The 22,932-nt window shown below is 38.6% G+C and overlaps 1 protein-coding gene and 1 long non-coding RNA gene across 2 annotated transcripts; one reads left to right on the top strand and one right to left on the bottom strand.

Moving 5' to 3' along the window:
- Positions 1-2,686: 2,686 nt before the first annotated feature.
- On the bottom strand, positions 2,687-6,531 carry LOC122884185. Its single transcript, XR_006379837.1, has 3 exons — positions 5,370-6,531; positions 4,106-4,199; positions 2,687-2,809 (listed from the first exon to the last, which is right to left on the bottom strand). It is a non-coding gene; the product is annotated as an uncharacterized LOC122884185 (long non-coding RNA).
- A 140-nt stretch (positions 6,532-6,671) lies between these two features.
- Positions 6,672-21,109, top strand: LOC122884176 (myosin heavy chain, fast skeletal muscle-like). The gene is made up of 41 exons (XM_044213660.1): positions 6,672-6,744; positions 7,013-7,059; positions 8,780-8,995; positions 9,263-9,406; positions 9,496-9,652; positions 9,749-9,776; positions 9,868-9,979; positions 10,068-10,160; positions 10,266-10,329; positions 10,439-10,537; positions 10,658-10,761; positions 11,394-11,532; positions 11,667-11,785; positions 12,263-12,412; positions 12,541-12,711; positions 12,808-13,114; positions 13,289-13,359; positions 13,509-13,596; positions 13,675-13,792; positions 13,873-13,996; positions 14,099-14,235; positions 14,411-14,666; positions 14,766-15,008; positions 15,102-15,278; positions 15,360-15,505; positions 16,472-16,562; positions 16,695-17,084; positions 17,218-17,344; positions 17,452-17,570; positions 17,687-17,883; positions 18,043-18,226; positions 18,315-18,480; positions 18,868-18,992; positions 19,074-19,382; positions 19,467-19,670; positions 19,760-19,885; positions 20,044-20,214; positions 20,304-20,408; positions 20,548-20,643; positions 20,731-20,862; positions 20,963-21,109. The coding sequence occupies exons 3-41, from the start codon at positions 8,792-8,794 to the stop codon at positions 20,981-20,983; spliced, it is 5,814 nt and encodes a 1,937-aa protein (XP_044069595.1). The 5' UTR covers positions 6,672-6,744; positions 7,013-7,059; positions 8,780-8,791; the 3' UTR covers positions 20,984-21,109.
- The last annotated feature ends 1,823 nt before the right edge of the window (positions 21,110-22,932 follow it).

Genomic DNA, 22,932 nt, shown 5'->3' with positions numbered 1-22,932 from the left:
TGTTTTTATATAAATGAAAATTAGGAAATTAAGCTATTACACAAAATCTTCGTGAATGTGGGCCAGAAAGTCTTTTTTACAGGATTATGTTTGCAATCTGCATGCACACATTTAAGTTTGCCATACCATCAAACACACCTTTGGTATTGTTTGACATTGTTTCAAACATCTCTTGAGAATAGGGTGTAGTGTTTAGCTGAAGCTAATTTAAGATCCTATTATGGTCCATTATACTGTTGTGCTTTCTCTCCAAAGAAATATGACACCTAGGATGCTGTGAAAGTATTCTCTTGTGGTGTGATTAAGTTACAATAAAAGGTGATATTCAATATGTCTGGCCTTTCTTTACAGTCTTATTAGGACTTAAAGCAAATATAGCCTTCAGCTCACAAATGCCCAAGGTGCACTGAATGCTTCTGTTAATTACATGTCAGATGTATTTCAGCATCCTGTTACTAAACAGCACAGAAAAAATTGCAGGCGGTGAAGCTCCTTGTTCAGAGTATCAGTATTGTGACTAGAACGTAAACTCATCAAGTTCAATTTAGTTCTGTATGGTGGTAAATAGAGATCTAAAGAAGTTGGTTTCTGTTCCTCCGTAGTTTTATGAGTTCGATGGGTGCATGGTGCTAGCATTGCTTATTGTTTGGTTCCTCTGGGAGCCTCTGATGCTACAAATGCTTGTCCTGTAAGTATTTGGAAAAATGTGCCACCCAAATGAGGTATGTGTAACTGTGTGGTTCATGTTACTTACGGTTAATAGAGTTTAGAGAAAGAAAAAAGCTATTTATCTTTCTTAACACTAGTACTTAATTAAGTGTAGTGTATTGGTTGAAAATGATGACACATGATGATAACAATGGTCAGATGAGTTAATGTACTCTGTACATTTCAGTCAGAAAAATATCATCTTGGAAAACAGAAATTATTCAATGAGAACTTCTTGTGGTTTCTCATTTACCATTAATATCCATCATCATTTAGCGCAGAGTTTATGTTCCTGTATGGCTTAAGTAACCATGCAGAGATGAAAGTATGTAATCAAAAGGAAATTAACATGATAATTTCATTTATAATACATTTTTTTATCTTACCATTGTAGTTGTATGGGATGGTCTTTAATGTGTTGTGTAAGCCAGTACTGTAAGGCCAGCGTGTTGTTAATGTATGTAACGCTGCAAACAAGAAGAGGAGATGAGGTAGGGATTCTGGTAAACACTGACTAACATCATTGTGCGCTACACTAGGAAATTAAGACACTACTGTAAACAGGGAAAGGTCTCTTAGAGAAGTCGAATAACAAACAAATAAAATACCTGGGAAGCTCACATGAACATATGAGATTGGAAGAGATATCTGACCAGTGCAGAAAAAAGCGTCTGCTAAATAAATGTAATGTATTGCAATGTAATGCATGCATTAAATTAGGAGTATTTAAGGTTTTGTTTTGTTTACTAGAACTCTGTATGAGATTAAACTATCAAAGTACAGTATTTCATTAAGATTAGGGTAAAGCTTAGGTCATCATTTGCTAAGAATTTAAGCCTAAGCATGAGTTGGGAGTGGATGAAGTTTATAGCATATTGCGACCACATTTCATGAAATGTGCCTGATGTCATGACATTTCATAAAATCAGCAACTTGTCTTAAAATGTAAATACATTGTCTATATTTACATTTCAGCAATTAATGTTTGTTTAGTTTGTTGACCTGAGAATCAGGAACACCAGGTAACGCCTGTAAATTTCCAGCTCATTCTACATCTCCCCAAACAGAGACGTGAGTGCATGAGGCTGTCAGTGTGCTTAGTGCAAATGCTCTGCTAAAGTAGCCTTTTGTTTACGAGTGGTGTATTTTGACAAAACCACCAATAACTTTTTTTTTAAAATTAATCTTACTAATCTTTTTACCAAGCCTTTTGATGAAACAGTATTGTAATTTTGGATCCCAAATGTTAATTGATTGACATGCCATGTTACAGTGTGGCGTACTTCTGTTCTAAGACAATTCGAATTCTGATTTGTCTACACAAGAGATATGCGTTTTGACTAATTTTCATGAATATACTTTTTCAGTTGTGTGTCCACCCATAAGGGACTATCAGCGACCAGATACCAGTTTAAGACTGGTCATTTTAATACAATTAATTAGAATTAAATTCAAAAGACAATTAAATATTCCATATGCCCATGATAAATAATGGGCATATCCAGGCAATTTAGTTAGTAATCATGAAATATCATGTCATGTTTAATTATACTTACTATTCTTTATTTTTTCATAAGTTTGTTCAGTAGTAGTGGATTTCTCTGTACTTTGCACATTGCTTCCTTTTGTATTTAGTAATAGATTCATTCATATATTGATGTATTTGTAATTCTGGTCATTTCTGTCCCCTACAGGTAAGTTCTCTACATTGGGATACAGATGAGTATCCAGTTCTGCACTTCAATTCACTTCGCATGTTTGCCCATTTCTGAATGAGCCTTCCAATATCACTGTATTCCCAAGCCAACATTTTTTCATCCAGGAATACTTTCAATTACACAGACGGCCAATTAACTTGTTCATTCCAAGAGTCATGCGGAGAAATGTTGGTATTATTTCCCTTTATCTTTGAGGATTTACTACTTTGTCCTGGAACAATTGCAAGTAAAATAAATAAATTAAAATAAATTGAAAAACTGTTTTACAACAGTTAGTGTTATACCTTCAGCTATCTCTCAAACTTCTTTGATGTTTCTGTCAGGTCACATGGATTAGCAGATGTTCCAACTCAGGTCTCCTTTCTTCTTCTTCTTCCTGTGTACTGTAGATGAGGAATAATATAGCATCAGCAACAGTTAGTTGGTTTAGTTAGTTCATTTTCTATTTTAGTTAATTCGTTTTCTTGATTGGAAAAGTGCAAATCCACCAAAAATGCGAACGAATAATATAGGAACAAAAAAGTTTACTGTGCATTTAAAAATGGTTAATTTATCTTCTACTGAGTAATTATGAAATGGTTTAAAGAGACACTCAACCTATGTTAAAACACAGGCTGTGAAAACAGTTGTACAATGTCTTCTGTGGCTTTTAAAAAAAAACCCTCTGATGATGTCATCAGTCTTATCAGCTGGGGCTTGAGATTTAAATTGTTTAACAGAAAACCTGTGTCACAAATGTAGGACCCTGTATTTTTGGAGCTTGTCCCATAATATGGACAAAAAGTCAGGAAATCTTTGATTTTGAACATTCTTCTTTTAAAGAGTACTTTAGGTTCATAATTTTTCAAGTCTTTATTAAAACAATAGTTACATGCCCATATGAACATTGGATTGCAGCAAGCAATAACTGTTTTAAGACAGACTTGAAAAACCTTGAACCTATTCTTTCTGTCTCTTGTGAGTTCTCCAAATTTAAGGAAGTGCAGTACTAAATCGCTGGAGTACCCCTTTAACAATCTCTCTCTCTGGCCCTCCATTGAGTCTGGTTCTGCCCAAGGATTCTGCCTGTTAAAAGGAAGTTGCCAGTGTCGCCAAGTGCTTGCTCATGGTGGGATTTGTTGGGTCTCTGTATATAATATTATAAAGAGTACAGTCTAGACCTGCTCTGTAGGAAAAGTGCAATGAGATAACTACTCTTATGAACTGGCGCTATATAAATAAAATTTAAGTGAATTGAATTAACAGAACTCAGCAACTGGCGATACCTGTTTTATTTTAGTTGCACATTTCAAATCATACTCTCAAAAGGCGATACAAGAACTGCCCAATATTTTTATATTAATACTCTGAACTGCAGTACTACACTACATTTGAAATCACATAATACAATAGTGAAGTAATGACTCAACAATTACAACCTGAGAGAATTTATACAGGAAAGCAATTAGCTGAATTGTCTCTTGACTTCAATATTTCTAAAGAACAGTGCATGTAAGCAATGTCAGTGGGTTTGGAACTCTCAGTAAATGAAAACGTCATATAATACAAAACATTTCAACACACCTGCAGTGAAAAGCAGAGGCAAAGACACAAACAGTGACATGCTGACATGTATGTACTAAAACTTAACATGATTCACAATTTGTGAATAAAAATTTAAATCTGTAAATGTGTCATACCACATGTTAAAAGGGTTAAGATGAACTGTCCAGGGTGTTTCCCTGCCTTCTGTCCAATGCGTGGTGGGATAGATTCGAACATGCCTCTGTTAACCTGAATAGGAATAAAGTAAAGACGAAACATAAGTCGATAATATTTCTAAATAGGTACTTACAATTTTGTATCAACAATAAATTATTTTAGAATACTTAATATTTAATGCCCGCATTCAGCATGAGTTGGTGACGTGGTGTAATGTTAAGGGACCAGAGGATGATGGTAGAGAAGCTGGTAACATAAGCAGCATGTTTGCACCTTTGCAACTTGAGGCTCTCCCTGGTGTTTATAAGATGCCAGTGACCCCACCACCAACATAAGCTCAAACACATCCTTGAGACAGTCATTGTGACAGCTCTCCAAACCACCACTCTCAATGTGGTCATATAGAAAGGTTTGTTTAAAGTCACTGCAAAAAGGTTTTGAATCAGCTATCAATTTGCATCATCCAAATGTCACAGAAAAGCCAGTTGACGTGTATTTTAAAGAATATCAAACACAATTTGCTCAGTGGCATGATGATGCCAAATTTCTTCTGCATGAAACCAGTAGCTTCCAAAATACTGTGTATGACTAACAGACTATTGGAGACAGATCCACAGTCACCCCCCCAAACTTTTCACCGTCTCACACTCTTATCCCAGGAGCTCTGCTGCAAGATGGACAAGTAGCCAAAAAAAAAATTCCAACACTGAGACCTAATTTTAACCAACAAACCGTAAACCTTGTCACAAACAAAATGTTTTGACATTATTCAAAACGACGATTCCACTCACTGGTTCTTGGAGCAATATTTGAGTACAGCTTAATGTGAACATGCGTTGAAAGATTGCAAGACAATATTCCAAGTACATCCTAAAGTATGAATGACACCAAAGCAGGTTTAATACAGCTTAATACAGAAGTTCTTAAAAAGATAAACACATTGTTGAAGCTATGGCTGCACAGTTAGTGAGCATATACCTTATTTTACAAACCAAAAACCTGGGTGCTGAGTTTTGAAACCTTTTACTTTACCGTTCTAAAACAACCATAAGTACAATCCAAATACTATCAATGACTGACCACAACATACAATCACAAAAACAGGGTTTAAAAGTCAGTCCATAGACTATTAGTGTTTACACATAACTACCAACACCTTTTAGAGAATTTAACCTCTAAAAATTATAATGTAAAAACAGACTCATACTTACAATTCACAAATATATGAATAAATGTACTCACATTGTTAACATAGATGCTACTGTTACTTTAAATATATATCCATGCTCTTTGTGCCCAGCTTGTAGACTGGAATGTTACTCAACACTCACCTTGGTTTGTTATCCTAAGCCCAGTTGTTTCTGCTTGACAAATGAAGAAACTGACAGATGGAGATCAAAGGACATAAAAACACAATAAGCCTCTTGAGCATGTGGTATTTGGCTTGAGCAACAACACAAGCCTGGTGCTATATTTGAGTTTTGCCTTAATAAGACAGAAGATTACAGAGCAGGTATCGTGTAACTCATGTTCACTGAAGACAGAGGCTCATTATATCTTCTTAGTAACCACTTTAGAATTTCTTCTTCTTAACCACTGCCACAAGTAGATACTCTGTCCAATGGAAACAGTGCCTAATGTCTACCCACACTTTTACATTTTGTGTGCTACGTTCTTGGCAAAAAATGTTTGGCCACAAGTACACTTGCCATCTATGATCTTCTATCCCATCACATACTGTAGAGTTCTAATAAACAAAACATCTTAGAATTGAATGCCCTAAACATTAACTTTGTTAACTCATTAACTTTGATATACACAAAAAATAAAAATAAAAAACCCCTCATAGTGAGGTGGTTAGTAAAACACAAAGGAAGTAAAGCAGGAATCCATCACTCAGTTGCTCTACATTTAGGGACTGTTTCAGCCTCCCTTGTGTATCCCTCAAGAGAAAGAATAAGAACAGCTGTTGTGAGAAATAATCCCTTGGCAATCTTTAAAGCTCATTGGCACTCATTTCATTTTTTAATAATTTCTGACTTGTAAGGACTCTGAAACAGTATATCAGTGACTTTTTAAAGGTTCCCCAAAGCATGGCAAGGGGCTACTGTTGTGCCAGGGAGCATTAAAAAGATGCATTAGTCACACCTTTGGACTGCCTAACTACTGACTATTGAACCAACATCTTCTTCACCTTATTTGTATAAACACTAGTATCCACAAGTAGAACCAACTTCACATCTGCGTGCTACATTAGCATGTACTAAAAAACTAAAAAAGTGTAGATATATCTCTAAATGTTGCTCCCATCTTCACAATTTATGACAACAATTATTACAAAAGGCAATGCTAAAAGAAACATGCCTAATTGTTTGCCAATAATCACAGGAATACGAAAAAAAACACAATTCCCCACAAATCCTAAGTCTGACAATGATCTGGCATGGAAGATATCCCATAAACTGTGTAATGTGACAGCTAGAGATAAGAACTACTACTGCACAAGCATTTTGCCAGGCAACATGACCAAATACAGCAATACACGTGCGATGGGCTCCCATCCCTCGATATATAAAAGGCACAGCAAACCTCCACCAAGGACAGGCACCCAGCAAAGGTAAGTTTCTTAGTGGCTGAAATGTATTTAGAGAGTCATTAAACTACTCCAATACAAGATTTTATACTTATAATACTGCCATGTAAGATGTGTATTAAGCCAATATTGTGTTTAAAATACAGAAGATAAACATTTATATGACTACAAACAGTAGTCATATAATTACATTTCATTTTCCTCACCTTATTTTAAATTAAAGTATGATAGAATTAACTCTCAGAAGTACAGTAGCCTTACCCTAATCTTACATTTTTGCTCCATTTTTCAGAAGTCTGCATCAAAATCTGTCAGAGAAAAGCCCTGGTGTCCTCCAAGGTAAATTAGGCTTCGTATTTGTCCTGGAGAATGACTCAAGATGAGATATGGTTTAATTACCAGTTCATATGTACTATATATGTGAACATCACAATCTTGTTAGTACTCTGCTAAGGTATGCTAGTAGTGTTATTCAAAAAAAATAAAGAGAACACACAGTATAACACAAAGTCTATTAAACTTCAGGGATATCAATCTGTCCAGTTAGGAAGCGATTGTGAATCAGTTTCACCAGATTTGGTGCAAATGAAAGTGACAACAGGTGCACTGGAGAGGCAACAGCAAGACAACTCCAAAAAGGGAATGGTGGTGACTACAGACAATTGCTCTTTCTTTATCCTTCCTGACTGAATCTACTCTAGGTTTGCATTTTGCTAGTGTCTTTATCACTACTGGTAGCATGAGGTGATACCTGCAGCCCTATTCAGGTTGCACAGGAAGTCCAGCTCCTCCAGGATGACACATCCATACATGCCATCGCAAGAAGGTTTGCTGTGTCTAACAGCACAGTCTCAAGAGCATGGAGAAGATACCAGGAGACAGGCCGTTACATGAGGAGAGCTGGACAGGGCCGCAAAAGGGCATCAACCCAACAGCAGGACCGGTATCTGCTCCTTTGTGTGAGGAGGAACAGCAGGAGCACTGCCAGAGCCCTACAAAATTACCTCCAGCGGGCTACTGGTGTGCATGTTTCTGACCAAACTGTCAGAAAAGATTCAGGGTGGCATGAAGGCCCGACGTCCTCTAGTGGGACCTGTGCTCAATGCCCAGCACTGTGCAGATCGATAGGCATTCGCCAGAGGACACCAGAATTGGCAGGTCCACCATTGGCACCCCATTCTCTTCACAGATGAGAGCAGGTTCACACTGAGCACATGTGACAGACGTGAAAGAGTCTGGAGACACCGTGGTGAATGTTATGCTGCCTGCAACATCATCCAGCATGACCGGTTTGGCAGTGGGTCAGTGATGGTCTAGGGAAGCATATCCTTGGAGGGTCGCACAGACCTCCATGTGCTAGCCAACGGTACCCTAACCGCAGTTAGGTACAGGGATGAAATCCACAGAGCCATTGTCAGACCTTACACTGGTGCAGTGGGCCCTGGGTTCCTCCTGGTGCAGGACATTGCCCAGCCTGACATTGCCAGAGTGTGTAGTCAGTTCCTGGATGACGAAGTCATTGATGCCACTGGCTAGCCCTCACATTCCCCAGACCTGAATCCAATTGAGAACCTCTGGGACGTTATGTATCGGTGCACCCGCCACTGCCAAGCAGCGCCACAGTCTGTCCAGGAGCTCACTGATGCTCTGATCCAGGTCTGGGAGGAGATACCCCAGGACACCATCGGCAGTCTCATTAGGAGCATGCCCAGACGTTGTCGGGAGTGTATACAGGCACTTGGGGTCTACAAATAATACTGAGTCACATTATGAGATGCCGTGATGAAATTTGGGCAAGTTGGATCAGCCTGTGATTTTAATTTTTTACTTTGATTTTTGGTGTGATTTTGAATCTAGTCCTCAGTCGGTTGGGGATTTTGGTTTCCACTGACCATTGTCACATAATTTTGTTTTCAATGTACAGTAAATATTTTGAACTTGAATATTTCATTCCATCGAGATCCAATGTGTGATTTAAGTGTTCCTTTAATTTTTTTGAGCAATGTACTTTCCTGGCATTTAAAATTAATGACTAACTGTCTTGTTTCCTCTCATGCAGTAAAGGGTCACCATGAGTACGGACGCAGAAATGGAGTGTTTTGGCCCGGCGGCCCTTTACCTCCGGAAGCCAGAAAGAGAGAGAATTGAAGCTCAAACCACTCCCTTTGATGCTAAAACAGCGTACTTTGTGACTGAGCCCAAAGAGATGTACCTCAAGGGGAAACTTACTAAGAGAGAGGGCGGCAAAGTCACCGTGGAGACTCTCTGTGGGAAGGTGAGAACAAAGGCACTAGAATTAAAACTTTTACAGTGCTCAACATTTTTATATAGACCCTGGCCTGCTGTGACATGGTGATTTGAAAATTTAAAAATTAAGTTTAAGTTAAAAATTCTTTAAAAATCAATTCTACTGTCCATAAGTGGTTCGCGGAAAGATAGAATAATAATTTGCGATTAGCAACTAAGATTTTAAAATCTGACAATACATGACTGCTGGACAGTAACTAAGCTTATTTCTGTGCCTCTTCTGTCTCTGTAACAGACCCTCACTGTAAAAGAAGATGAAATCTTCCCCATGAATCCTCCAAAGTATGATAAGATTGAGGACATGGCCATGATGACCCACCTCAGTGAGCCTTCCGTGCTGTATAACCTCAAAGAGCGCTATGCAGCATGGATGATCTACGTGAGTTTTGTGGAGGAGAGAAATAGCTTTAATAGCATATACATGTATTTATAGAAAAATGTATCATTCTTTCATATTTTCTGTTACAGACTTATTCAGGGCTGTTCTGCGTGACTGTGAACCCCTACAAGTGGCTCCCAGTGTATGACTCAGTGGTTGTCTCAGCATACAGAGGCAAAAAGAGGGTTGAGGCTCCACCCCACATCTTCTCCATCTCAGACAATGCCTATCAGTTCATGCTCCAAGGTATCAATCAGTTTGTACACTACTGTGTGTCCACAAATACGGTACCTGCACTTTAGGAGATGTCTAACTGTTGTATACCATTTTGATGTCTTGCAGATAGAGAAAATCAGTCAATCCTGATTACGTAAGTAATCTTTATTTTATCTATAAGTATTAGTAATATGTAATATAATAGTCATTTTAAATAATATTTATGAACACACCCCTCAACCCAGTGGAGAATCCGGTGCAGGAAAGACTGTCAACACCAAACGTGTCATCCAGTACTTTGCGACAATCGCAGTGTCTGGAGGAAAGAAATCAGAACACGTTACTGGCAAGATGAAGGTAAGAGAAGTTGAACAATATTAATATGAATTCTAAAATGAAAAGAAGCGGAGTATTGTCACATTGACAAAATGAATGTTATTTGAAGGGGTCACTGGAAGATCAAATCATTGCAGCAAACCCACTTTTGGAAGCTTATGGTAACGCCAAGACTGTGAGGAATGACAATTCTTCACGTTTTGTAAGTTCTTCTTGGGATTTCGCTTTGACTTGAAATTGATTGATATTTTGTGACACCAATCATTCACCGTGATATTAATTTAAATGTTAATCTGGTTTTGCATAGGGAAAATTTATCAGAATTCACTTTGGGTCAACTGGAAAGCTGGCTTCAGCTGATATTGAAACATGTAAGATTTTTTTGTGGAACTCATCAAGCATTATATGTTTTGTTACATTCTTTCAACTGTGCTTCACCAGAGATTTTCCTTAATCTTTTAACAACATAAATCCATACAGATCTGCTGGAGAAGTCTCGAGTGACGTTCCAGCTGTCTGCTGAGAGGAGCTACCACATCTTCTATCAGCTCATGACAGGCCACAAACCTGAGCTAATAGGTCTGAGATTAGTGAATAATATTGTCAGTTATTCTGCAGCAAGTGAACAACAATGGCTTATCATAGGTATGTACTGTATATTCTGTTATATTTACATACGTTTTTTTTCCCTTTCTTCAGAGGCTCTCCTGATCTCCAAAAATCCATATGACTATCCCATGATCAGTCATGGTGAAATCACTGTCAAGAGTATTGATGACGTTGAGGAGTTCATTGCCACTGATGTAAGGACAACTTCTCTTTGACCATTACATTTACAGTTATTACAATTCACTTGTATGATTACTATTTATTATAGCTCTGTAATAAATCCTACACCTTTATGAAGCTTATCATTTTGAGTTTTTTTATTTGTTTTTGTCAATGAGGGGTTGATTCAACTCTGTGGTAATTTTGAGGCAGTAATTTATGGTAGTGTTGTACTGGATTGTATTATATGAAGAGGTTTTTCTAATGTCCTCCACCATTCAAATTAGGGGAGGAAAAATATAGAAACCCACCTCAATATATATTTTAGAACAACTTACAGTGTCTTTCCAGAGAAACTCCAGCTGTGATTTGTTTAACAGGGGATTAGATGTACCTCAATGTTAGTCCATATAAAGCTTTGCAGGTCATAAGTACTTGCATACTAAAATTCATTCTTAAATGTATTAGAAACTAGTGTGGAGGAGATAGAAGTAATAATATTACACCATTTTGATGTTACCAAATTGTGCTACATTTTGCTTTAAGGCAAAGTAAGCTGTATTACAATTGTGTGATAGATGCTAAATATTTGGTGCTCCAGGGCAACATCTGTTTACTTCCAAGAAAAATGCAAGTTTGCATTTCAAATTGTCTCTTTATTTCACAGACTGCTATTGACATCCTGGGCTTCACTGCAGACGAGAAGGCATGCATTTACAAGCTGACTGGAGCTGTGATGCATCATGGAAACATGAAGTTTAAGCAGAAGCAGCGTGAAGAGCAGGCTGAGCCCGATGGCAATGAGGGTATGAAACCCACACACCATGAGCTGTGTAATGTAGTAGTCAAGTGTTTGCCATTTGTAAGAGAACCTAATTAGAATTCGATTCAGAAGTAAATGAATGGGTTTTAAAGATGACTATTTGTGTGCTTCTTTTAGAGGCAGATAAAATCGCTTACCTCATGGGTCTGAACTCTGCTGATTTGCTAAAAGCACTGTGCTACCCCAGAGTGAAGGTTGGGAATGAGTATGTGACCAAAGGTCAAACTGTCCCTCAGGTAGGTGATGTCAAGAAGAACACACACACACACAAAAACAAATTAATACATACAAAAGACTGTTCACATTTTAAAAAGGTCCAGTGTGTAGGATTTAGTAGCATCTAGCGGTAAAATTGCAGTTTGCAACCATTTGAATACCGCTCGCATCACCCTCCCATTCCAAGTCTGTAGGAGAAACTACGGTGGCCATGAAACTCGCAAAAAACGCAAACTGCCCTATCTAGAGCCAGTGTTTGGTTTGTCCGTTCTGGGCTACTGTAGAAACATGGCGGTGCAACATGGCGACCTCTGTGGAAGGGGACCCGCTCCTTTTACATATAGATAATACTTTGACTTCTGACTTAAGGCTCACAATGCAACGATGGCTCTCATGGATCATAGCTTTTTAACCTGTTTACTCCTTAAACATTAAATCAATTTTCTTAATTTTTACAACGCCCTTGTTAATGTTGTATTATTCATTTGTAAAATCAGGTCAACAATTCCGTCATGGCTCTCTGCAAGTCTGTCTATGAGAAAATGTTCTTGTGGATGGTCGTCAGAATCAATGAGATGCTGGACACAAAGCAGCCCAGAAGCTTTTTCATCGGTGTCCTGGATATTGCTGGGTTTGAAATTTTTGATGTAAGTATGCTTGCCTGATACTACATAATCTGATGCAGCTTCATTTAAAGCTGAGAGTATGAATAATTACATTTTTAGTTAATGTTACTTAAGGCCTTTACTTACCTTTGATATCTTAATTTAATTAGTACAACAGCTTGGAGCAGCTTTGCATCAACTTCACCAATGAAAAACTGCAACAGTTTTTCAACCACCACATGTTCGTCCTGGAGCAAGAAGAGTACAAGAAAGAGGGAATTGAATGGGAATTCATTGACTTTGGCATGGACTTGGCTGCCTGCATTGAGCTTATAGAGAAGGTACTACAGGAGACAATTTTAACAATGATGAAAAAATAATTATCCCCACCATAGTATGACAGTACAGGACTTTTTATTTTGTGTTATTGTTAACAGCCAATGGGCATCTTCTCCATCCTTGAAGAGGAGTGCATGTTCCCTAAGGCTACAGACATCACCTTCAAGAACAAACTGTATGACCAGCATCTTGGTAAAAGTGCCCCCTTCCAGAAACCCAAACCTACAAAAGGCAAAGCTGAGGCCCATTTCGCCCTGATGCACTACGCTGGCACTGTTGATTACAATGTTACTGGCTGGCTGGATAAGAACAAAGACCCCCTGAACGACTCAGTGGTTCAGCTCTACCAGAAGTCTTCAGTGAAGCTGTTGGCTCACCTCTATGCATCACATGCCTCAACAGAAGGTAGAGATTATATTTTAAAGAACAAAATTTGGCATTTACTGGTGTTTTCATTACATTTTAAAATATACTGGTTGATTTGTGATGTAAGTATAAGAATACAGTTTAAATAAAAATGTATTTGAGTTATTAGCATTTGTTCAAGCTAATAACTCAAATTTAATCTTCATGGTACAGCTGAAGGTGGTGCGAAAAAAGGCGGCAAAAAAAAGGGTGGGTCTTTTCAGACCGTATCTGCTCTGTTCAGGGTAAGCATCACAAATAACTGCCTCACTACAAAACTACAGTACAATATGTACACCACTATATTCCCAAATGCTGCTAAAAAGGTAACATCCAAGGAAATAGGCCTTGTCATTATTTATTAAGTAACAATTTGAATTTTTCCATATTTCAGGAGAATTTAGGCAAGTTGATGACCAACTTAAGGAGCACTCATCCTCATTTTGTACGTTGTTTGATTCCAAATGAATCAAAGACTCCTGGTAAGCCTAATATCAGTATTCATTTAAGCATTACTACTGTAATTATGAAACACAAGACTGAACTTGCATGTCTTTAAGGTCTCATGGAGAATTTCCTGGTCATCCATCAGCTGAGGTGTAATGGTGTGCTGGAAGGTATCAGGATCTGCAGAAAGGGCTTCCCCAGCAGAGTCCTCTATGGTGACTTCAAGCAGAGGTAATTACTAAAATTCACCATATTTTTGACAATATTATGATAAATTATTCACCGTTGATTAATTTCCCTCCTCCAATCAGATACAAAGTATTGAATGCCAGTGTCATTCCTGAGGGACAATTCATCGACAACAAAAAGGCCTCAGAGAAACTCTTGGGCTCTATTAATGTTGACAGTACTCAGTACAAATTTGGACACACAAAGGTAATCTGTTTGTCTGTTATGGGTGTTTTTTTCTTTTTTAACTGCTAACCCTGATACTGCAAGTAAGCGTAACAATTCATGTCACGTAACACTTTGTTTTAGGTGTTCTTCAAAGCTGGTCTGCTGGGAACTCTGGAGGAGATGAGAGATGACAAACTTGCTATCCTGGTCACAATGACTCAGGCTCTCTGCAGAGGTTTCCTCATGAGGAGAGAGTTTGTCAAGATGATGGAGCGCAGGTAATGTAGACATTTAGCTTCATACATGGGTAACTGTTTGTAGATGACAACTTGATTGTAATTTTCAAACAAAATATTTACTTTGAAAACCCAATCCATACTTCAATCAATCATCAATATAGCTTTAAAAATCTGAATTAATCTGTTTATTTACTTTGATACCTGTGTTCCCCAGGGAGGCAATTTATTCTATTCAGTACAACATCCGCTCATTCATGAATGTCAAAACCTGGCCATGGATGAAGCTATACTTCAAGATTAAGCCTCTGCTGAAGAGTGCAGAGACTGAAAAAGAGATGGCGCAAATGAAAGAGGACTTTGAAAAGACCAAAGAGGAGCTAGCAAAGGCTCTGGCTAAGAAGAAAGAACTGGAGGAGAAGATGGTTTCTCTGCTGCAAGAGAAGAATGACCTGTTGTTGCAAGTGCAATCTGTAAGCTGGATCATCACACCGCATGTGCATGTCTACTAAATCTCCTACATCAAATTACTGCTTTGGCAAAGATGTGAACCTGTTTGCATTGACTTTTAGGAAAGTGAAAACCTCAGTGATGCAGAGGAAAGGTGTGAGGGGCTCATTAAAGCAAAAATCCAGCTTGAGGCTAAAGTCAAAGAGACGGCTGAGAGACTGGAGGATGAGGAAGAGGTCAATGCTGAGCTGACTGCAAAGAAGAGGAAACTGGAGGACGAGTGCTCTGAGTTGAAGAAAGACATTGATGACTTGGAGCTCACCCTGGCCAAAGTGGAAAAGGAGAAACATGCCACTGAGAACAAGGTTCGTGCCTCTCGTTTCAGATTACTAAACTGTGCTTATCAGAAATAAACTCTGATCAAATATTAAATTATTTTATTTATATAAACTATTTAGGTTAAAAACCTGGTGGAGGAAATGACATCTCAAGATGAGACCATTGTCAAGTTGACCAAAGAGAAGAAAGCCCTCCAAGAGGCCCATCAGCAGACCCTTGATGATCTGCAGGCAGAGGAAGACAAAGTCAACACTCTGACAAAGGCCAAGACCAAGCTGGAGCAGCAAGTGGATGACGTATGTAATAATAACAAACAGTGATATCAGTCCCCTTAAAAATGCAAAACAAAACATAATGCCTAATGTCGGTTAAAACAGCTTGAAGGTTCCCTGGAGCAAGAAAAGAAGATCCGTATGGATCTTGAGCGAGCTAAAAGAAAGCTTGAAGGGGATCTGAAACTGGCCCATGAATCCATAATGGATCTGGAGAATGACAAGCAGCAGTCGGAGGAAAAAATAAAGAAGTGAGTGAACATTGACTCATCATTTTAAACAGTGTATTCATGTCTGACCTAATTGTATTTGTTCAGCATACAGTAGCCAGAATAAAATCTTGCTCTAGCCTAGTAGAACATATTATATTGAAAAAGTTGTTCACAAACCCGCAGTGAAAACAGTCAGTCCTGTTCAGGATTTTCCCTGCTTATTATTGGCCACCGCCTTTGTTGAAAATTCCGACAAAAACCCAAAGGCTTTTTTCTTTGTGCCAAAACCATTGTGCCTTTAATTAGCAACTGCTTTAATGCGCTTATACCGAGCATGCACCTTGCATGCGAAACTCGAGTGTGGAGGCAACACATTCACAATTTCTGCAAGATCAAGGTAAGCAATGATTTGCCGTTATCCATAGGGGAAACCAATGTGTGTTTGCAATAAAAGCTAGGTTAGCTTAAGTTACAGAAGTAACTAGGACTGGATATCGAACCTCAGTAGCCTACTTTTTGAGCGCCGGTACTTGAGAGATCATTTTAGAAAGCAGAAATTCCCATTTCATCTATTTAACCAATCCAAAATGTAATAAAGCCTTGACGATAAATTTCAAATGATAACCAGCCCTAGAAATAAACACAGTTGTTTGTCACAATCTTTGTTTTTCATCTTTTTGTTCCATATTGGTATGAAATTTAAATCCCTATGGACACTTTCATCTGTCGAATCGTGATTGTTTTTCCTTAAGTGCATGTTCTCCAGCCTTTGCCACCTTTGTCTCAAAAAAATCCAGGGAAAACCCTGTTTAAATGCTGGTAAGCAAAGTTACCACATCACTGATGAAATCAATTTAAATCGTATTCTCTATTTTCAAAATTATGTTAGAAAACTAATGTGATTCTTTCAATGATTTTCAGGCTAACAATAGACAGTTAAGAAATTAAGCTCAGTATAAGTAAAAATTTCAACTCAGTTTTGCTTACTTGCTTTGCCCCGCACAGGAAGGACTTTGAAACAAGCCAGCTTCTTAGCAAGATTGAGGATGAGCAATTACTTTCTGCTCAGCTTCAGAAAAAGATCAAAGAACTTCAGGTTGGTACAGTATCTTAATAGTATCTAACAGTGACTGCACTCCACTGACTTTAGATGACCCAGATGCGCTTGACTTGTAGACAGAAATTTATTAAAATGTGGCTGTTTTTTTTTTCTAAATGTAAATATTAGGCTCGTATTGAGGAGCTGGAAGAAGAGATTGAGGCTGAGCGGGCTGCTCGGGCCAAGGTGGAGAAGCAGAGGTCTGATCTCTCCAGGGAACTTGAGGAGATCAGCGAGAGGTTGGAAGAAGCTGGTGGAGCAACGTCTGTTCAGATTGAGATGAACAAAAAGCGGGAGGCAGAGTTTCAGAAGCTGCGTCGGGATCTCGAAGAGTCCACCCTGCAGCATGAGGCCACCGCTGCAGCTCTCCGCAAGAAGCAGGCTGACAGTGTGGCAGAGCTGGGAGAACAGATTGATAACCTCCAGAGAGTCAAACAGAAGCTGGAGAAAGAGAAAAGCGAATACAAGATGGAGATCGATGACCTCAGCAGCAATATGGAGACTGTCTCGAAATCGAAGGTAAAGTAAAAACATTTAACTTGCAACAGAGTCAACAAAAATTTATCTGCTACAGCTCTGCCTTTATTTGCCTCTCACTGAATTAGACTACATTGCATCACTTGAAAATCAACACAACTTTTGTTAATTTCAGACCAATTTGGAGAAACTGTGTCGTACTCTTGAGGATCAACTGAGTGAGCTGAGGACCAAAAATGAAGAACATGTGCGACAATTGAATGACATTGGGGTACAAAGGGCAAGACTGCAAACAGAGAATGGTGAGAAAAATATATTTGATGTATTTTTCTACTAATCCTAATCTCATTTTTCCAATGCAATTCCCACATTTGTGTTAGATTAGTTCTAACTCTCTGTGTCTCCTTAGGTGAAATCAGTCGCCAGATGGAGGAGAAAGAAGCCCTGATCTCTCAGCTGACAAGGAGCAAGCAGGCTTATACCCAGCAGATTGAGGAGTTCAAGAGGCATGTTGAAGAGGAAGTTAAAGTATGTGCACATTAAAAACACTACACCTGCAGTGTTACACTATTAAAACAACTCAGTTCAAAGCTTTAAGTTAGACACATTTTAGTTAATAAAAAATGTCTCTATTTCTTTGTAAGGCTAAGAACGCTCTGGCTCATGCTGTTCAGTCATCTCGTCATGACTGCGACCTGCTCAGAGAGCAGTATGAGGAGGAGCAGGAAGCCAAGTCTGAGCTGCAGCGGGCAATGTCCAAGGCCAACAGCGAGGTGGCCCAGTGGAGAGCCAAATACGAGACTGATGCCATTCAGCGCACTGAGGAGCTGGAGGAGGCCAAGTAAGTCATTGCAAGTTTAACTTATAAACACTATGACAAATTTAAGCACTGAACACTTTCAGTTGGTTGTTTGGGAGGGATGCACCTACATAGGAGCTTGAGTCTGACATCACACTGTTATCACAGCCATTGATTGTATAACTCATCACATTTTAACAGGAAAAAGCTTGCCCAGCGTCTTCAGGATGCAGAGGAATCCATCGAGGCTGTGAATGCAAAATGTGCCTCTCTGGAAAAGACAAAACAGAGACTGCTGGGTGAAGTGGAGGACCTGATGATCGATGTGGAGAGAGCTAACGCTCTGGCTGCTAACCTCGACAAGAAGCAAAGGAACTTTGACAAGGTTTGATTTTTATTTATGCCTTGTGTGCTTAAATGAAGTCTGTAGAATTGTGAATTATTGAAACACATGGGTCTTTTTATGTTTTCAGGTTCTTGCAGAGTGGAAGCAGAAGTATGAGGAATGCCAGGCAGAGCTGGAGGGATCTCTGAAGGAAGCTCGTTCTCTCAGCACTGAGATGTTCAAGCTGAAAAATTCATATGAAGAAGCTTTGGACCACCTGGAGACCCTGAAGAGGGAGAACAAGAACCTGCAACGTATGCAAAGTTTTAAAAAAGCAGAATATTCAAATAATAAATTCACTACTAAACTCACTAATAACAATATTTGACAATGGTCCGATTATGGAGAGTTTCGCAGATTTTATAACTGATTTTCATTTGTACACTCACTTCTAGAAAGCTGTGTCATATGCTTTGTAGAAAAGGACAGGTTTGGAATAGTGTGCCCCCCAGTGGGCCAACAGGTTCAATGTGCATTGTCTATGATTTCAAACTAACGTCAACTGAAATTCAGTACATTAGTTGCTTTTTTTAATGAATGTACAAATGTACAGTATATTAAATCTAAATGTCTACCTAAGAGACAAAATAATTTATTCAGCTCACCTACTTAAATAACCACTTACACCTTGTTTCTTACAGAGGAGATCTCAGATCTAACCGAGCAAATTGGAGAGAATGGAAAAACCATTCATGAACTGGAGAAAGGGAAAAAAACTCTAGAGACAGAGAAGTGCGAACTCCAGACTTCACTTGAAGAGGCAGAGGTACTGTCTTACAAAATATCTCTTATTATACACTATTTTAAATGATGCTTGAGCTACACAATATTTATTTATTTTTGCAAGGCTACCCTGGAGCATGAGGAATCCAAGATTCTCCGCATTCAGCTTGAACTCACTCAAGTCAAGAGTGAAATTGACAGGAAAATCTCAGAGAAGGACGAGGAGATTGAGCAGATCAAGAGGAATAGCCAGAGAGTGATTGAGTCCATGCAGACTACTTTGGATGCCGAGATCAGGAGCAGGAATGATGCCCTGAGAATCAAGAAGAAGATGGAGGGAGACCTCAACGAGATGGAGATTCAGCTGAGCCACGCCAACCGCCAGGCAGCTGAAGCCCAGAAACAACTGAGAAATGTGCAGGGACAGCTTAAGGTATGGTGGCTTATTAAACAAAATTGCAGGTAAAGTTTACTTTATTTAGACTGCATTGCAAATGGGTTTTTATTAATCATTCAGGATGCCCAGCTGCACCTTGACGACGCTATTAGAAGTCAGGAAGACATGAAGGAGCAGGTTGCCATGGTGGAGCGCAGGAACAACCTGATGCTGGCTGAGATCGAGGAGCTGAGAGCTGCACTGGAGCAGACGGAGAGAAGCCGCAAAGTGGCTGAACAGGAGCTGGTTGATGTCAGCGAGCGTGTGGGGCTGCTGCACTCTCAGGTATCAGCTCAAAGGCTGACAAACAAGAATATAAACCTTGTTCTTCTATAATTCAACACATGGAAATTCATTTTGCTTCTTTAAAAAAGAATACCAGCCTCATCAACACCAAGAAGAAGTTGGAAGGTGACCTTGTCCAGATCCAAGGTGAAGTGGAAGATGCTGTCCAGGAAGCAAGAAATGCTGAAGAAAAGGCCAAGAAGGCCATCACTGATGTGAGTCATCCTGACGCATTTCTATGTAGATGAACACAAAGCATAGTGCATAATATGTAACATCATACTTTAGGCCTCCATTTCTGGTGCTCTAGCAGTTAAAACATTAGACTGCAATAGGCTTATTTCCAGTAATATAAAATTCAACAACATTTCAGGCTGCCATGATGGCTGAAGAGCTGAAGAAGGAGCAGGACACCAGTTCTCATTTGGAGAGGATGAAGAAGAACCTGGAGTTGACAGTGAAGGACCTGCAGCATCGCCTTGATGAAGCTGAGAATCTGGCCATGAAGGGCGGCAAGAAGCAGCTCCAGAAACTGGAGGCTAGGGTAAGTGTCATGAGGACCAACCTGTTCATATTTACTGTACGCTAGGGCCACATTTCACATTTTAAAAATCACTGCATTCTTGGTTCAAGGTTCGAGAATTGGAGGCTGAAGTTGATGCTGAACAGAGGCGTGGGGCTGATGCTATCAAGGGATTGCGAAAATATGAAAGAAGAGTAAAGGAGCTCACCTATCAGGTACATTTCTATTTACAATACTAATACTTAAACTACTACAAATACTAATGGTCATAATAATATATGGTAATAAAAACTGTAGCCGTAAGCTAGTATTAAGTTTGTATTCCACTGTTCTATCATTCCTGATTTACAACAGACTGAGGAGGACAAGAAGAATATTATCAGACTTCAGGATCTGGTGGACAAGCTGCAGCTGAAAGTGAAGGCCTACAAGAGGCAGTCTGAGGAGGCTGTGAGTACACCTACATCTCATTACAACACACATTCTGAAAATGTCACTCAGTCCACAGGTTTTTAATCAAAGTGGCTTATCATACAGGAGGAGCAGGCCAATACTCACCTGTCCAGGTACAGGAAGGTGCAGCATGAGATGGAGGAGGCTCAGGAGCGAGCTGACATCGCAGAGTCCCAGGTCAACAAGCTGAGGGCAAAGAGTCGGGAAATTGTCAAGGTAAAAAAGAACTATCTGAGTCAAATCAAGTTTGTGGAAATGCTCATTTCATATAAGTATCTGGCCAAATGTTTCACATGCCATTGCTCTGTCATTTCAGACCAAGGATGCAGAAGAGTGAGGAAGAAATCAAGGTTATACAGTAACAAGAAGTCATATAATATGAGTATCGTGTTACTTGTTCACTCTAGCATGTTAAACATGCTGTGATAACCAAAAGTCAATAAAAGGTAGATAGTTTGTTGCATCTTTTTTGTCTTTCCTTTCATTTTTGAATGACTGATTTAACAATTAAATATTTAACATTCTTGCATACTGAATGTTTTCAAGCCTTCAGGGGCGTACACTATGACTCATTATGTAATTTAGACCAGTTAGATACACAAGTAAGTTATAAAATCAAATATAAGAATCAAATGTAGTCAAATATTTGACCAAGCACTAAGTCCAAGTTCGTTCAAGTTCATTGATTTACAGCATATTAATCTTACTCAAAAGGCTCTTAAAAAAAAAGTTCAAATATTCAACTTTTCTTATAATTCATGTCCTCAAGTTATCCCCTATAAATCAAATGTAAACCCAAATATGCATAAACTGTATACATAATTTGTATTTATATATATTTTTTGTTATATAATTGTAATTTAAAAAAAACTATGACCCAAATAATCACTTAAAACAATTTCACAACATGTCTTTCACTGTCCAGTGGATTTTGACACAAGAATATGTTTAGTTTCCCAACACCATTTCTGCATCTTTGTATACTGACACCAAGTAGAAAAATGGTCCATGGCCCCACATTACTCTCAGTTTCCTGTCAACATTAATACCAAGGTACTGCACTTACAACTTTCAAAACTACCAGCATTTAAAGAATGGTCAACACAATGTTAGGTTACAGTTTACGTTACTCTGCAAAAAGTGAAAGATCTAAATCTTAAGGCAGACACAATGTCATGGACTTAACGTCCTCACAACAGCTAAAGATGCTGTTTGTCAGAGCTGATATATAAACATGATATTTTGAAGAGCTAGCTAACGTTGTTTCGTGGATGACACTGCTTCCTGGAGGTAATGTGGTTTTAAAATGAAGCTTGATACACAGACTACGGCTATCTTAGATTAACACTAATGGTAAAGGACAGAATATGAGGTGTATCAGCAATTTTATCTTAGCTAGTTTGGCATAACGCTAAATTTTATTAATTAAGAACCTGAAACTAAACGTTTTGTTTGGTTAATAAAGTAGCTTTAAAGGCTAACGTTAGCCCCAGTTTATTCCTCTCGACCAATTATTGTTTTTACATTTTAAACCTTTTCTGGCGATTAAGCTAGCTGTTTGACAACACGTATCACTGTTTTGAAGACATTTCGACATGGTTCAAAAACTCTTCTCTTCATCTGGAACAAAAACATTCAGTGGGCAGTAACATTTAAGACTGTTGTTCTTCTACCTGTTCAAAGTTTAGACTCTTTAAGCCAAACAAAGATGGTAACCGGAAGTGACAGCTGTGTTGGTGTCTGGTATGAGGCATCATAAAAAATAAAAGTTTTGCTATTATAGTCCTAAAAACTAAATTCATCAATAGGATGAAAGACAAATGGGCTGTCTGTAGGCCTAGTTTTGCCCCAACAAGGTATACTTGCTAATGTAAAAATAGTAAGAAAGCTGTAAAAAAACAAAAACATAAAATATTTTTGTTAAATATGGTATAAAACTGATACTTTTTAGTTTATATTTCTATCTGTTTTATTTTAATATGTATTTACTGTAGATCCATATCTTAACTTTTTGGCCATAAAATCTTATTGGTTGGTTTTTCTGTATGTTTCTGTATGTCTTACAGTATCCACCAAATATGAATGTGAACACCCTCAAACTTTGTAAAAACCAAAGTCAGTACTTTAACCTCAGCCATTCTTTCATTCAACCTATTTTTACACTCTGAAAGAAGACACTGAGTAACAGGATCTCTGTGTGTGTCTCAGGTGAGCTGAGGATAAATACAATGGTATTCATTTTAGAAGTGTTGGGCTCAAGTGCTGGACTCAGACAAGGGGTATATA

The sequence above is a fragment of the Siniperca chuatsi genome, linkage group LG2, assembly GCF_020085105.1.
Source record: "Siniperca chuatsi isolate FFG_IHB_CAS linkage group LG2, ASM2008510v1, whole genome shotgun sequence".
NCBI classification, from domain to species: Eukaryota; Metazoa; Chordata; class Actinopteri; order Centrarchiformes; family Sinipercidae; genus Siniperca; species Siniperca chuatsi.
Note: the sequence above shows the minus strand (reverse complement) of the source record. Positions and strands in the feature narration are given on the sequence as shown.

Coding starts and splice junctions, on each gene's coding strand:
- LOC122884176 (XM_044213660.1), top strand. CDS start 8,792: ATGAGTACGGACGCAGAAATGGAGTGTTTTGGCCCGGCGGCCCTTTAC. Junction 19,383..19,466: donor ATGTGCAGGGACAGCTTAAG/GTATGGTGGCTT, acceptor TTAATCATTCAG/GATGCCCAGCTGCACCTTGA. Junction 20,863..20,962: donor AGAGTCGGGAAATTGTCAAG/GTAAAAAAGAAC, acceptor CTGTCATTTCAG/ACCAAGGATGCAGAAGAGTG.